We start from the raw sequence: 11,297 nt of genomic DNA, 5'->3' as shown, positions 1-11,297 counted from the left end.
TAGCAAATTGTGCTTATTTTCAAAGCTTGAGAATTTAGCTTTAAAGTAGTTAAAAAACTACGAATTTCGCAATTTGCTATGTACTTTAGTGTACTATTTTAAAATAAGGTTGGTTTTTAAGCTGCAAGTCATATGAATCTCAAAAAAAGTATATTATTAACAATCTTATCTCCATAGTTCACTAGTTTCTGTAAATCAGATCTGGTAACTGTAGGCCAAGTACTGGTAGACTCAAGACACAATGTGTGTTGAAGCTATTCTCTTTGAAGAAGTCATCTCGACAGGATCTTCCAGCTCCAGCTATAAAACTTCACCAAACATGGATCTACCTAGTACATCAAATGGTAAGAAATTACTAAACTGTACAAAGTTTTATGCTAGAACATTTGTTACAGTCCCCTGTTCTATGTGTACTCCATCACATAGTGACGGAGTATGTGGGAATAATTTTGTTAACACTGTCCATTTGACATGGTGGTGGTGTATGATGGTGGTGGTGTATGGTGCTGGTGGTGTATGATGCTGGTGGTGTATGGTGCTGGTGGTGTTTGATGGTGGTGGTGAATCTGACACTGTCATATATATATATATATATATATATATATATATATATGTATGTATGTATGTATGTATGTATGTATGTATGTATGTATGTATGTATGTATGTATGTATGTATGTATGTATATATATATATATATATATATATATATATATATATATATATATATATATATATATATATATATGAGGGGTACCACCTCTGGTGCAAGTGTAGGGACCCATAGCCTCGGAGAAGAAAATAAAGAGTACTCAGAGAAGACCTTGTGGATCCTCACTGAACACTTTCATATTTTCTTCTCCTACCACCCTTATTCTTTTGGTATGTGTGTATATTTATCTAACTTTATTTGAAAACGTCATTACACAAAAAAAGTTACAATATTGATTATATATATATATATATATATATATATATATATATATATATATATATATATATATATATATATATATATATATAATTTTTTTTTCTTCCAATAATATAGTATTCGCTTGAAATTAACAGCCTGGTCAATCAGGCTGTTGGATTCAACTCCTCTCAGTTTTGTTATACGAGTTACAGCATGGTTAATCACATCCAAAATTAAAGTTATTTCCAGATGCAGTCCTAAAATTTTTAACATTGCTCTCACTAGTGTTAATGTAGATTATTTCATAATTTAAATAATATATTTAATTACTGTAGTACATTTTAACAACAATTTAACTTATAATTTTTGCAGCATAGGTCATTTGAATATAAGTATTTTATTAGAAACTATTTCCTTCAGGTCTTCAGGGAAAATTCTTGAGGAGATGCACAAACTGCAAACAATGTGTGCATGTCTGAAGCAATGTTTGCAAGTTCTGCCAGTGTGACTTCCGAAACAGTAGAGAATTAATGAAGAAAGAAGAGGAAGCCCGTTTTCTACTTAAAGGCAAGAAGGCTTTAGAACGAAATACAGCAAGCCGGGTTCTACGAAGGATTGAAAATCAGGTATTGAAGTTTGTCTACATCTGTTGTATTCATTTGTATTCTTCTTATGCTGAACTTGCTTGATAAGGTATAGAATCAACATGAATAATGCTGTACAGTACTTACATACTATTTGTTTATTTATTTATATACAAGATAGCACACTGGGATTATGAGAGTACATAGAATTGATGTTTTTACATTCTTGTAAAGCCACTAGCACACATAGTGTTTTGGGCAGGTCCTTAATCTAACAGATAATTTTAAATAGGCAATTTAAAGCTTAAATGGAAAAAATTGGCTGGTACATTGTAAGAAAGTATCACAAAGATTACTATGTACATTAAAGTAAAATTTGAGGGTTATCAACATATAAATTGTAGCATAATTTGAGGAATATTTCAAGGTATAATATAGTAAGATATGCATTCAATATAACAATCATGATATAAGGTGATAGCAATGATTACAATGGAAAAGTTGTATGGTTTAGGCACATATATTCTGGCATTGGATTTCATAAGATACAGTGCGAGTTTAATACACTAGTTAGGAAACTATCAAGAAAAAATTTAGGTACTTTTTGGTTTTATTTTTTAAAATGGCAGAAGTTGGACAGTTTTTAAATTTGTTAGCAAGTGAGTTCCATAGACAAGGTCCCTTTATTTGCATAGAGTATTTACACAGAATAACTTTGACTCTGGGGATATCAAAGATATTTATTTCTGGTATTGTGATTCTATTATGGGTTCTATTGCACATGCCCAGCTATGCTTCAAACATTTATTTTGTTGCATTTTCCCAGATAGTGTTATTGTTTAAATATTATTTGCTTTTCAGCTAACATATCTGCGTGGCTGTGGGTATGAATCAATCGTTATCTATTACAAGAAAGGACCAGCACGGGTGACACATGGTATCCTACCAAACAACGTAATACAAGAAGAGGACAAGAAGATCTTCACCACTAACTTCTTTTTGTGTAAGTAGTTCACATAATATATAAATATATCACCACCTATTATTTTCTCTCATATATATATATATATATACATATGTATATATATATATATATATACATATGTATATATATATATATATATATATATATATATATATATATGTATATATATATATATATATATATATATATATATATATATATATATATATTTATATATATATATATATATATATATATATATATATATATATATATATATATATATATATATATATATATATATATATATATATATATATATATATATATATATATATATATATATATAATTTCAATTCAATCATCTCTGTCGTTGATGTATATGGCAAAAAGTGTGTGGCCCAATACAGCACTATGTCTTAACGTAATGGGTCCAAGGGCCCATAAGGTCTCGACAGCATTAAGGGCCCTTTAGCAAACCAGTGTGCTGGTGCCCCTATGACGTCTTTGTATCATTTCAAGTTTGTACATGTACTTCTTAAGATATGGGCACCATACAACTGCTGCATATTCTAGCTTTTGTCTAAAAAAATCATGAACAATTTATTTATTATTTATCCATGAATGCCAGAACTAAACCCTGTGGTACTCCACTCGTGACATTTCTCCAGTCCAATACATTGCCTCTGATTACTGCCCTCATTTTTCTATCAGTTTGAAATTTTTTAATCCATGTTAGAAGCTTACCTGTCACCCCTCCAATATGTTCCAGTTTCCAGAACAAACTCTTATGTGGAATTCTATTGAATGCCTCTTTTAGGTCCAGATAGATGCAGTCAACCCAACCATATCTTTCCTGTAAAATTTCTGCGGCTCGATCATAGTAACTGATTAAATTTGTTACACAGGATCTTCCATTTCAAAATTTTTTATTTTTTATTTTTATTTTTTTTCCAGCACGCACAAGGAAGCTTGATGCAGATAAACTTACATTAGGATCAGAAGGTGATAGCGATAATGCCCTGGAAAAAAATCCTGACGAGCTACAAGTGCAGCAGGTGCATAAAGTCCAAAAAGTACCGCAGGTGCAAGAAATTCAACAATTACAAAAAGTTCCACAGGTGGAACATTTACAAAAAGTTCCGCCGGTGCAACAAGGGCTACCATTAGCAATCCTTCAGAAACAGCAAGAAGTACAAGTAGTAAAATTTGAACCACAGGGAACTACACCAGGAAAACAGTGTAGTAACAACGGAATGGGAATTTTAAAATACCTGAGGAAACAGGTAAAAAAGGACAAACAATAGAAATGGTTCCTTACACCTTATTATTTGGTAGTTTATAGGTATTTTACTTATAATACTTTATATTATGTCTACAGTTTATAATTTAGTTTACAGTTAATTTACTTTTCAACTTCCATATCTTACATGAAGGATTTTTACTGTTTTTCATTTTTAAAACCTTATTAGTATCATTTATAGTTTAGTGTCAATTCACTTATAATACAATATATGGAATAATTTACTAAATTCATTTAACTATAATAAATTTAAATAAACATTTTTACCCCAGGATGAGTTTCAGTCACCCTACCCAAAAAATTAATGTTTCTTTATTACTAATCTTGTGAGAGGTAGCTTATTGTGCAGCCCATACTCATTCTGTGAGTGTTAGTTTATTGTGCACCCCATAGTCATCATGTCACCCAAGCCTGCTGCAGCTGCACCTGAGGGGTGGTGTAGGGAACCATTAGTGTACTATTATGATTTGAGAGAGAGAATGCTCTGTTGACAGAGCATCAATATGGCTTAAGGCATTGAGCTTTGCCTCAAGATGAAGCTTGGGCTGATCTCTGATTTGCTTCTTGGGAGTCTTCATTTACGTGCACCCCATACTCAACCACTTTGTAGTAATTAATTGTGCAACCCATACTCATCCTGTTACCAGTAGTTTGTGCAACCCATACTTATCCTGTGATCCCTATCCCTCTACTTCAAGTCCCTCAAGGGGCGCACGAATTCAGTTTGGCATACTGCATCCTGCCTTCCCATCCCTAGCTACTGACCCATCACAATATTTTATTTTATTTTATTTATATATATACAAGTAGGTACATTGGGGTTGTGAGAATACATTGAATAGTACAGTATTTACAATCTTGTAAAGCCACTAGTATGCGCAGCGTTTCAGGCAGGTCCTTAATCTAACAGATAATTTTAAGTAGGTAATTTCTATCAGAATTGATAAATGATAATAAATACATTGTTTACATACATACATTACAAATACATACATATAAGCTCAAAAGCTTCATTGAAGGTTGTAACAGAACCCATGAGCACCACACCAGAAAAAAATACAGTTTTGATATTCCAAGAATACGACTTAATCAAACTAGAAATGCTCTACAAATCAAGGGACCCAGAATGTGGAATGATCTTCCCAACCATGTTAAAGACTGTACCTCTCTCAACCAGTTTAAGATAAAAACTAAACACTACCTAATAAATTCACTAACCTACCTTACCCCTCTATTGTCAACCCATGTCTGTTATTTTTTTTTTTTTTTTAATCAACACTGTTTGTCAACCTATTGTATTTGTGCTGCTTTTTCAGTCATGTTCCCTCTTTTTTTTATCTTTATTTGTATTTGTTCTCAACACATTTTATTCTTTATGCTCAATTAGTATTAAGTTCTAGATATTAATGTTTTTCCTGCCCGAAACGCGTTGCGTAATAGTGGCTTTAGGCATTGTATGTACTAGCTCTATCTATATATCGATCCATTAATGTAACATTACTTGTATGTATGTACCTTACCTGAATAAACATATTTATTTATTTATTTATTTATTTATACAAGTTTAACTCTGGGGATATCAAAGAGATATTTATTTCTGGTGTGGTGATAATGGGTCCTATTACATCTGTCCAGGAACAGTTTCAGAGCAGGATTTGCATTTAAGAACAGGGTTTTGTAAATGTAGTTGACACAAGAGAATTTATGGAGTGAGATTATGTTTAGCATGTTTAGGGAGTTAAACAAGGGGGCTGTGTGTTGTCTGAAAGCAGAATTTGATATTATTCTGATAGCAGATTTTTGCTGGGTGATGATGGACTTGAGGTGGTTTGCAGTGGTTGAACCCCATGCACAGATACCATAGTTGAGATAGGGATAGATTAGTGTATAATATAGAGAGATGAGAGCAGGGTTAGGTACATAATATCTGATTTTGGAGAGTATACCAACTGTTTTAGAGACTTTCTTAGTTATGTATTGTATGTGGGTACTGAAGTTGAGTCTCTTGTCTAAGAATAGACCAAGAAACTTTCCATCATTGTTATTGCTAATGTTTACATTGTCATCTGAAGCTGAATTGCATTTGTAGATTTGCTTCCAAATAAGATGTAGTAGGTCTTTTCTATGTTAAGTGTTAGTTTGTTGGTTGACATCCATAAGTGGACTTTTTTTAGTTCATTATTAACAACATTACAGTATTTAGTGTATGTGGGTTGGGGTTGGAGTAGATGAGTGTAGTATCATCAGCAAACAATATAGGTTTCAGAATGTTAAGAACATATACATCCTGCCTTCCCATCCCTAGCTACTGACCCATCACAATATACATCCTGCCTTCCCATCCCTAGCTACTGACCCATCACAATATACATGTAGTAGAGTGTTTTCTGTAGGCAATTTTCTAATTATACAATCATATGTTGCCCTCAGCTCTCCTATTTCATACATACTTTTTTTCTTTTGCAAGGGAGTAATTACTACATCTACATTACAATCCTCCCATGGTGGTGTAAATTTTCTCTTGGGCACAGCAATACACTCTGAAATAACATCATACTTAATAACATTAGAACATAAGGTATTCATATATGCTCTTTTCTTCATCATACATTGTTCAGTACTTCCCACCTTTTGAACTGAGAGGACCAATTCATTAGCTCCCCACCTCTCATTAATCTAATGGCAGAAGCTACATTTATCTCTGCAATTCTATCCCCAATACTCTGCAGATTTAACTCCATCCTGATTTTCTCAATCATAGCATTTCTTGGGCATCCTAAGATAATTCTCATGGCTTCATTTTGTACCTGTGGGAGGTTGGTGCTGGGGTTACTGTGGGAGGTGTACTGTGTGAGGTTGGTGTTGGGGTTACCTGTAGGAGGTGTACTGTGGGAGGTTGGTGCTGGGGTTACCTGTGGGAGGTGTACTGTGGGAGGTTGGTGTTGTGTACTGTGGGAGGTTGGTGCTGGGGTTACCTGTGGGATGTGTACTGTGGGAGGTTGGTGTTGTGTACTGTGGGAGGTTGGTGCTGGGGTTACCTGTGGGAGGTGTACTGTGGGAGGTTGGTGTTGTGTACTGTGGGAGGTTGGTGTTGGGGTTACCTGTGGGAGGTGTACTGTGGGAGGTTGGTGCTGGGGTTACCTGTGGGATGTGTACTGTGGGAGGTTGGTGTTGTGTACTGTGGGAGGTTGGTGTTGGGGTTACTGTGGGAGGTTGGTGCTGGGGTTACCTGTGGGAGGTGTACTGTGGGAGGTTGGTGTTGGGGTTACCTGTGGGAGGTTGGTGTTGTGTACTGTGGGAGGTTGGTGTTGTGTACTGTGGGAGGTTGGTGCTGGGGTTACCTGTGGGATGTGTACTGTGGGAGGTTGGTGTTGTGTACTGTGGGAGGTTGGTGCTGGGGTTACCTGTGGGAGGTGTACTGTGGGAGGTTGGTGTTGTGTACTGTGGGAGGTTGGTGTTGGGGTTACCTGTGGGAGGTGTACTGTGGGAGGTTGGTGCTGGGGTTACCTGTGGGATGTGTACTGTGGGAGGTTGGTGTTGTGTACTGTGGGAGGTTGGTGTTGGGGTTACTGTGGGAGGTTGGTGCTGGGGTTACCTGTGGGAGGTGTACTGTGGGAGGTTGGTGTTGGGGTTACCTGTGGGAGGTTGGTGTTGTGTACTGTGGGAGGTTGGTGTTGGGGTTACCTGTGGGAGGTGTACTGTGGGAGGTTGGTGTTGTGTACTGTAGGAGGTTGGTGTTAGGGTATTCACCTAGTATATCTTGTTTCTGGGTGTACTAACCTAGTATATGTTGCGTGTGTGTGTGTATACTCACCTAGTCTCACCTAGAATATCTTGTGTGTAAGTTCTCAACTAGTACTCACCTAGTATACCTTGTATGTGTGTATTCACCTAGTATATCTTGTTTCTGGGTGTACTAACCTAGTATATGTTGCGTGTGTGTATGTATACTCACCTAGTCTCACCTAGAATATCTTGTGTGTAAGTTCTCAACTAGTACTCACCTAGTATACCTTGTATGTGTGTATTCACCTAGTATATCTTGTTTCTGGGTGTACTAACCTAGTATATGTTGCGTGTGTGTGTGTATACTCACCTAGTCTCACCTAGAATATCTTGTGTGTAAGTTCTCAACTAGTACTCACCTAGTATACCTTGTATGTGTGTATTCACCTAGTATATCTTGTTTCTGGGTGTACTAACTTAGTATATGTTGCGTGTGTGTGTATACTCACCTAGTCTCACCTAGAATATCTTGTGTGTAAGTACTCAACTAGTACTCACCTAGTATACCTTGTATGTGTGTATTCACCTAGTATATCTTGTTTCTGGGTGTACTAACTTAGTATATGTTGCGTGTGTGTGTATACTCACCTAGTCTCACCTAGAATATCTTGTGTGTAAGTACTCAACTAGTACTCACCTAGTATACCTTGTATGTGTGTATTCACCTAGTATATCTTGTTTCTGGGTGTACTAACTTAGTATATGTTGCGTGTGTGTGTATACTCACCTAGTCTCACCTAGAATATCTTGTGTGTAAGTACTCAACTAGTACTCACCTAGTATACCTTGTCAGACCTTGCCTATACCCTATACAGACCTTGTGTGTGTGTACGATCATATGTGGCATTCTTCCAAGAAAAGGAGTTAGAAATGAAACGGTATAATCAGATTCTTTTATACAACACATTGAGAAAGAATAAAGGTTAAGTGTGGTATCAGTAAGATTTACACACTAGTCCACACTTGCGTGGTGTACAATATGTGTGTGTACAATGTAAGTGGAGGCAGAGTTGGAGGGAGGGAAATGTAGTTGGTGGACCTGTGGTCAGGGTGGCTCCAGAGGTAGGGTGTCAAATTTCAGTGTTTATGGCAGGGTAAGGGAATGGTCGTCGTTGGTCTTGTGATTCAATATTTTCTTGTTGTCGCTAAGTTACACTTTTTCAGGTCTATATAGTACAATGGCCAGTCCTCATGTACCTAGTAATTATGTACCTTAAATTATGTACGTAAATTATGTAATTATGTTCATGTACCTAGTAGCTAGTAGTTATAGTGTCAGTTGGGGGTTAATGGGCCAGGCCGAGTGTGCCTGTGCCCCACAAATATCACCCTTATTGCTGACTAGTTGGTATAACGGCTTTTCCCAAACCTCTCTCTCGCCAGAATTATACTGACATGTGAATATCTTTGGCAGTTGATGAATCCTAAATATAAATAATAAATAAATAAATGTTTATTTAGGTAAGGTACATCCATACAAGAAATTTTTACAAAGATTGGTGGACTTATAGATAGATTCATACATTGCATAACTGCATGGTATAACTGGCAATCCCCTCACAGTGTTCAAGTGAGAACTGGATAAGCACCTCCAAAGGATACCCAAGTATGCCAAGTATGCTGCCCTGAGGAACACCAATGTTGATGGGTAGGGTGGGAGAAATTGAATTATTCACAGAAACATACTGGAGCCTGTCAGTGAGGTACGTAGGATTTGAGGTATTGCAGGGGATACAAGACACTGATCACTGGTCTCCCATTTGGTCCTCATTGCTTTATCTTACTATTATTGAATGTCAATAACCGTATTATGCAATTTCAATTTCTTCTATTGCTTTCTTTATTATGCACCCCATACCCATCCCGTGGGCCGTGGTGTAAAGGATTACAGAGGCACATAATCGGTTCAGGACCGGAACCCTCTAGTTCGTTTAGCTAAGCAAATAACAATGTTTGACGCTAGTTACAAAATTATTAATGTTGTATACACATGTACACACACACTCATACATACATACATATATATATATATATATATATATATATATATATATATATATATATATATATATATATATATATATAATTATACCAGTATAATCTAATAATATATACTGGTCTAATAAAATAATTATACCAGTTAATACTCTCACTCGTTGTGTTAGGATATGTTAGCTTGATAAAACTGACTGTTCATTGTTGAGAAATGTGTTAACAAACAATATATCTGACTTATCAAGACTGTAGCTTGCTTAGCAAGGAACTTTTTTTAAATTTGGGTTCAGTTTAACTACCGCTCAAGGGATGAGTAATTGGGGCATAATAAAGGAACTAAGCTGATAAAATGAAAGATGGGAAAACAACATTAGAAAGATAAACTCGAGAGACGTTTTCATGTTAACCCGAAAATTATTTGAGGAGCAAGACAGACTGCGGGTCAAGCAATTGGTCTTTATGCTATCGTGATGGGGGATCAGCCATTACACGTGTTAATGACTCTTGTATAGTTGTGTAGTTAAGGACATCAGGGTAAAGGGGTAATGGGCATTGTGGTTGATTGTTCTACCTGGGAATCCTCCACTGTTTTATATCTTATGTATGTATGTATGTACTAACCTAGTTGTGGTTGCAAGGGTTGAACTTTGGCTCTTTGGTCCCGCCACTTGAATACATACACTTGAATACATACACTTTCCATACACTTGAAACTGTGTATGGAATCAGCCTCCACCACATTACTGCCTAAAGCATTCCATTTATTAACTACTCTGACACTGAAAAGTTCTTTCTATAATCTCTCTGTGGCTCATTTGGGTACTCAGCTTCCACCTGTGTCCCCTTGTGCGTGTACCACATGTGTTAAATAAATGTATGTATGTATGTATGTACGTATGTATGTATGTATGTATGTATGTATGTATGTATGTATGTATGTATGTATGTATGTATGTATGTATGTATGTATGTATGTATGTATGTATGTAAGGAGAGAGAGAGAGAGAGAGAGAGAGAGAGAGAGAGAGAGAGAGAGAGAGAGAGAGAGAGAGAGAGAGAGAGAGAGAGAGAGAGAGAGAGAGAGAGAGGAGAGAGAGAGAGAGAGAGGAGAGAGAGAGAGAGAGAGAGAGAGAGAGAGAGAGAGAGAGAGAGAGAGAGAGAGAGAGAGAGAGAGAGAGAGAGAGAGAGAGAGAGAGAGAGAGAGAGAGAGAGAGAGAGAGAGAGAGAGAGAGAGAGAGAGAGAGAGAGAGAGAGAGAGAGAGAGAGAGAGAGAGAGAGAGAGAGAGAGAGAGAGAGAGAGAGAGAGAGAGAGAGAGAGAGAGAGAGAGAGAGAGAGAGAGAGAGAGAGAGAGAGAGAGAGAGAGAGAGAGAGAGAGAGAGAGAGAGAGAGAGAGAGAGAGAGAGAGAGAGAGAGAGAGAGAGAGAGAGAGAGAGAGAGAGAGAGAGAGAGAGAGAGAGAGAGAGAGAGAGAGAGAGAGAGAGAGAGAGAGAGAGAGAGAGAGAGAGAGAGAGAGAGAGAGAGAGAGAGAGAGAGAGAGAGAGAGAGAGAGAGAGAGAGAGAGAGAGAGAGAGAGAGAGAGAGAGAGAGAGAGAGAGAGAGAGAGAGAGAGAGAGAGAGAGAGAGAGAGAGAGAGAGAGAGAGAGAGAGAGAGAGAGAGAGAGAGAGAGAGAGAGAGAGAGAGAGAGAGAGAGAGAGAGAGAGAGAGAGAGAGAGAGAGAGAGAGAGAGAGAGAGAGAGAGAGAGAGAGAGAGA

General features: G+C 36.9%; 1 protein-coding gene across 1 annotated transcript; it reads left to right on the top strand.

Annotated features, from left to right (window-relative positions):
• The first annotated feature begins 214 nt into the window (after positions 1-214).
• On the top strand, positions 215-3,991 carry LOC138360175 (uncharacterized). The gene is made up of 4 exons (XM_069320120.1): positions 215-344; positions 1,333-1,538; positions 2,358-2,499; positions 3,418-3,991. The coding sequence occupies exons 2-4, from the start codon at positions 1,443-1,445 to the stop codon at positions 3,765-3,767; spliced, it is 588 nt and encodes a 195-aa protein (XP_069176221.1). The 5' UTR covers positions 215-344; positions 1,333-1,442; the 3' UTR covers positions 3,768-3,991.
• The last annotated feature ends 7,306 nt before the right edge of the window (positions 3,992-11,297 follow it).

This window comes from Procambarus clarkii, unplaced genomic scaffold (genome assembly GCF_040958095.1).
Source record: "Procambarus clarkii isolate CNS0578487 unplaced genomic scaffold, FALCON_Pclarkii_2.0 HiC_scaffold_99, whole genome shotgun sequence".
NCBI classification, from domain to species: Eukaryota; Metazoa; Arthropoda; class Malacostraca; order Decapoda; family Cambaridae; genus Procambarus; species Procambarus clarkii.
Note: the sequence above shows the minus strand (reverse complement) of the source record. Positions and strands in the feature narration are given on the sequence as shown.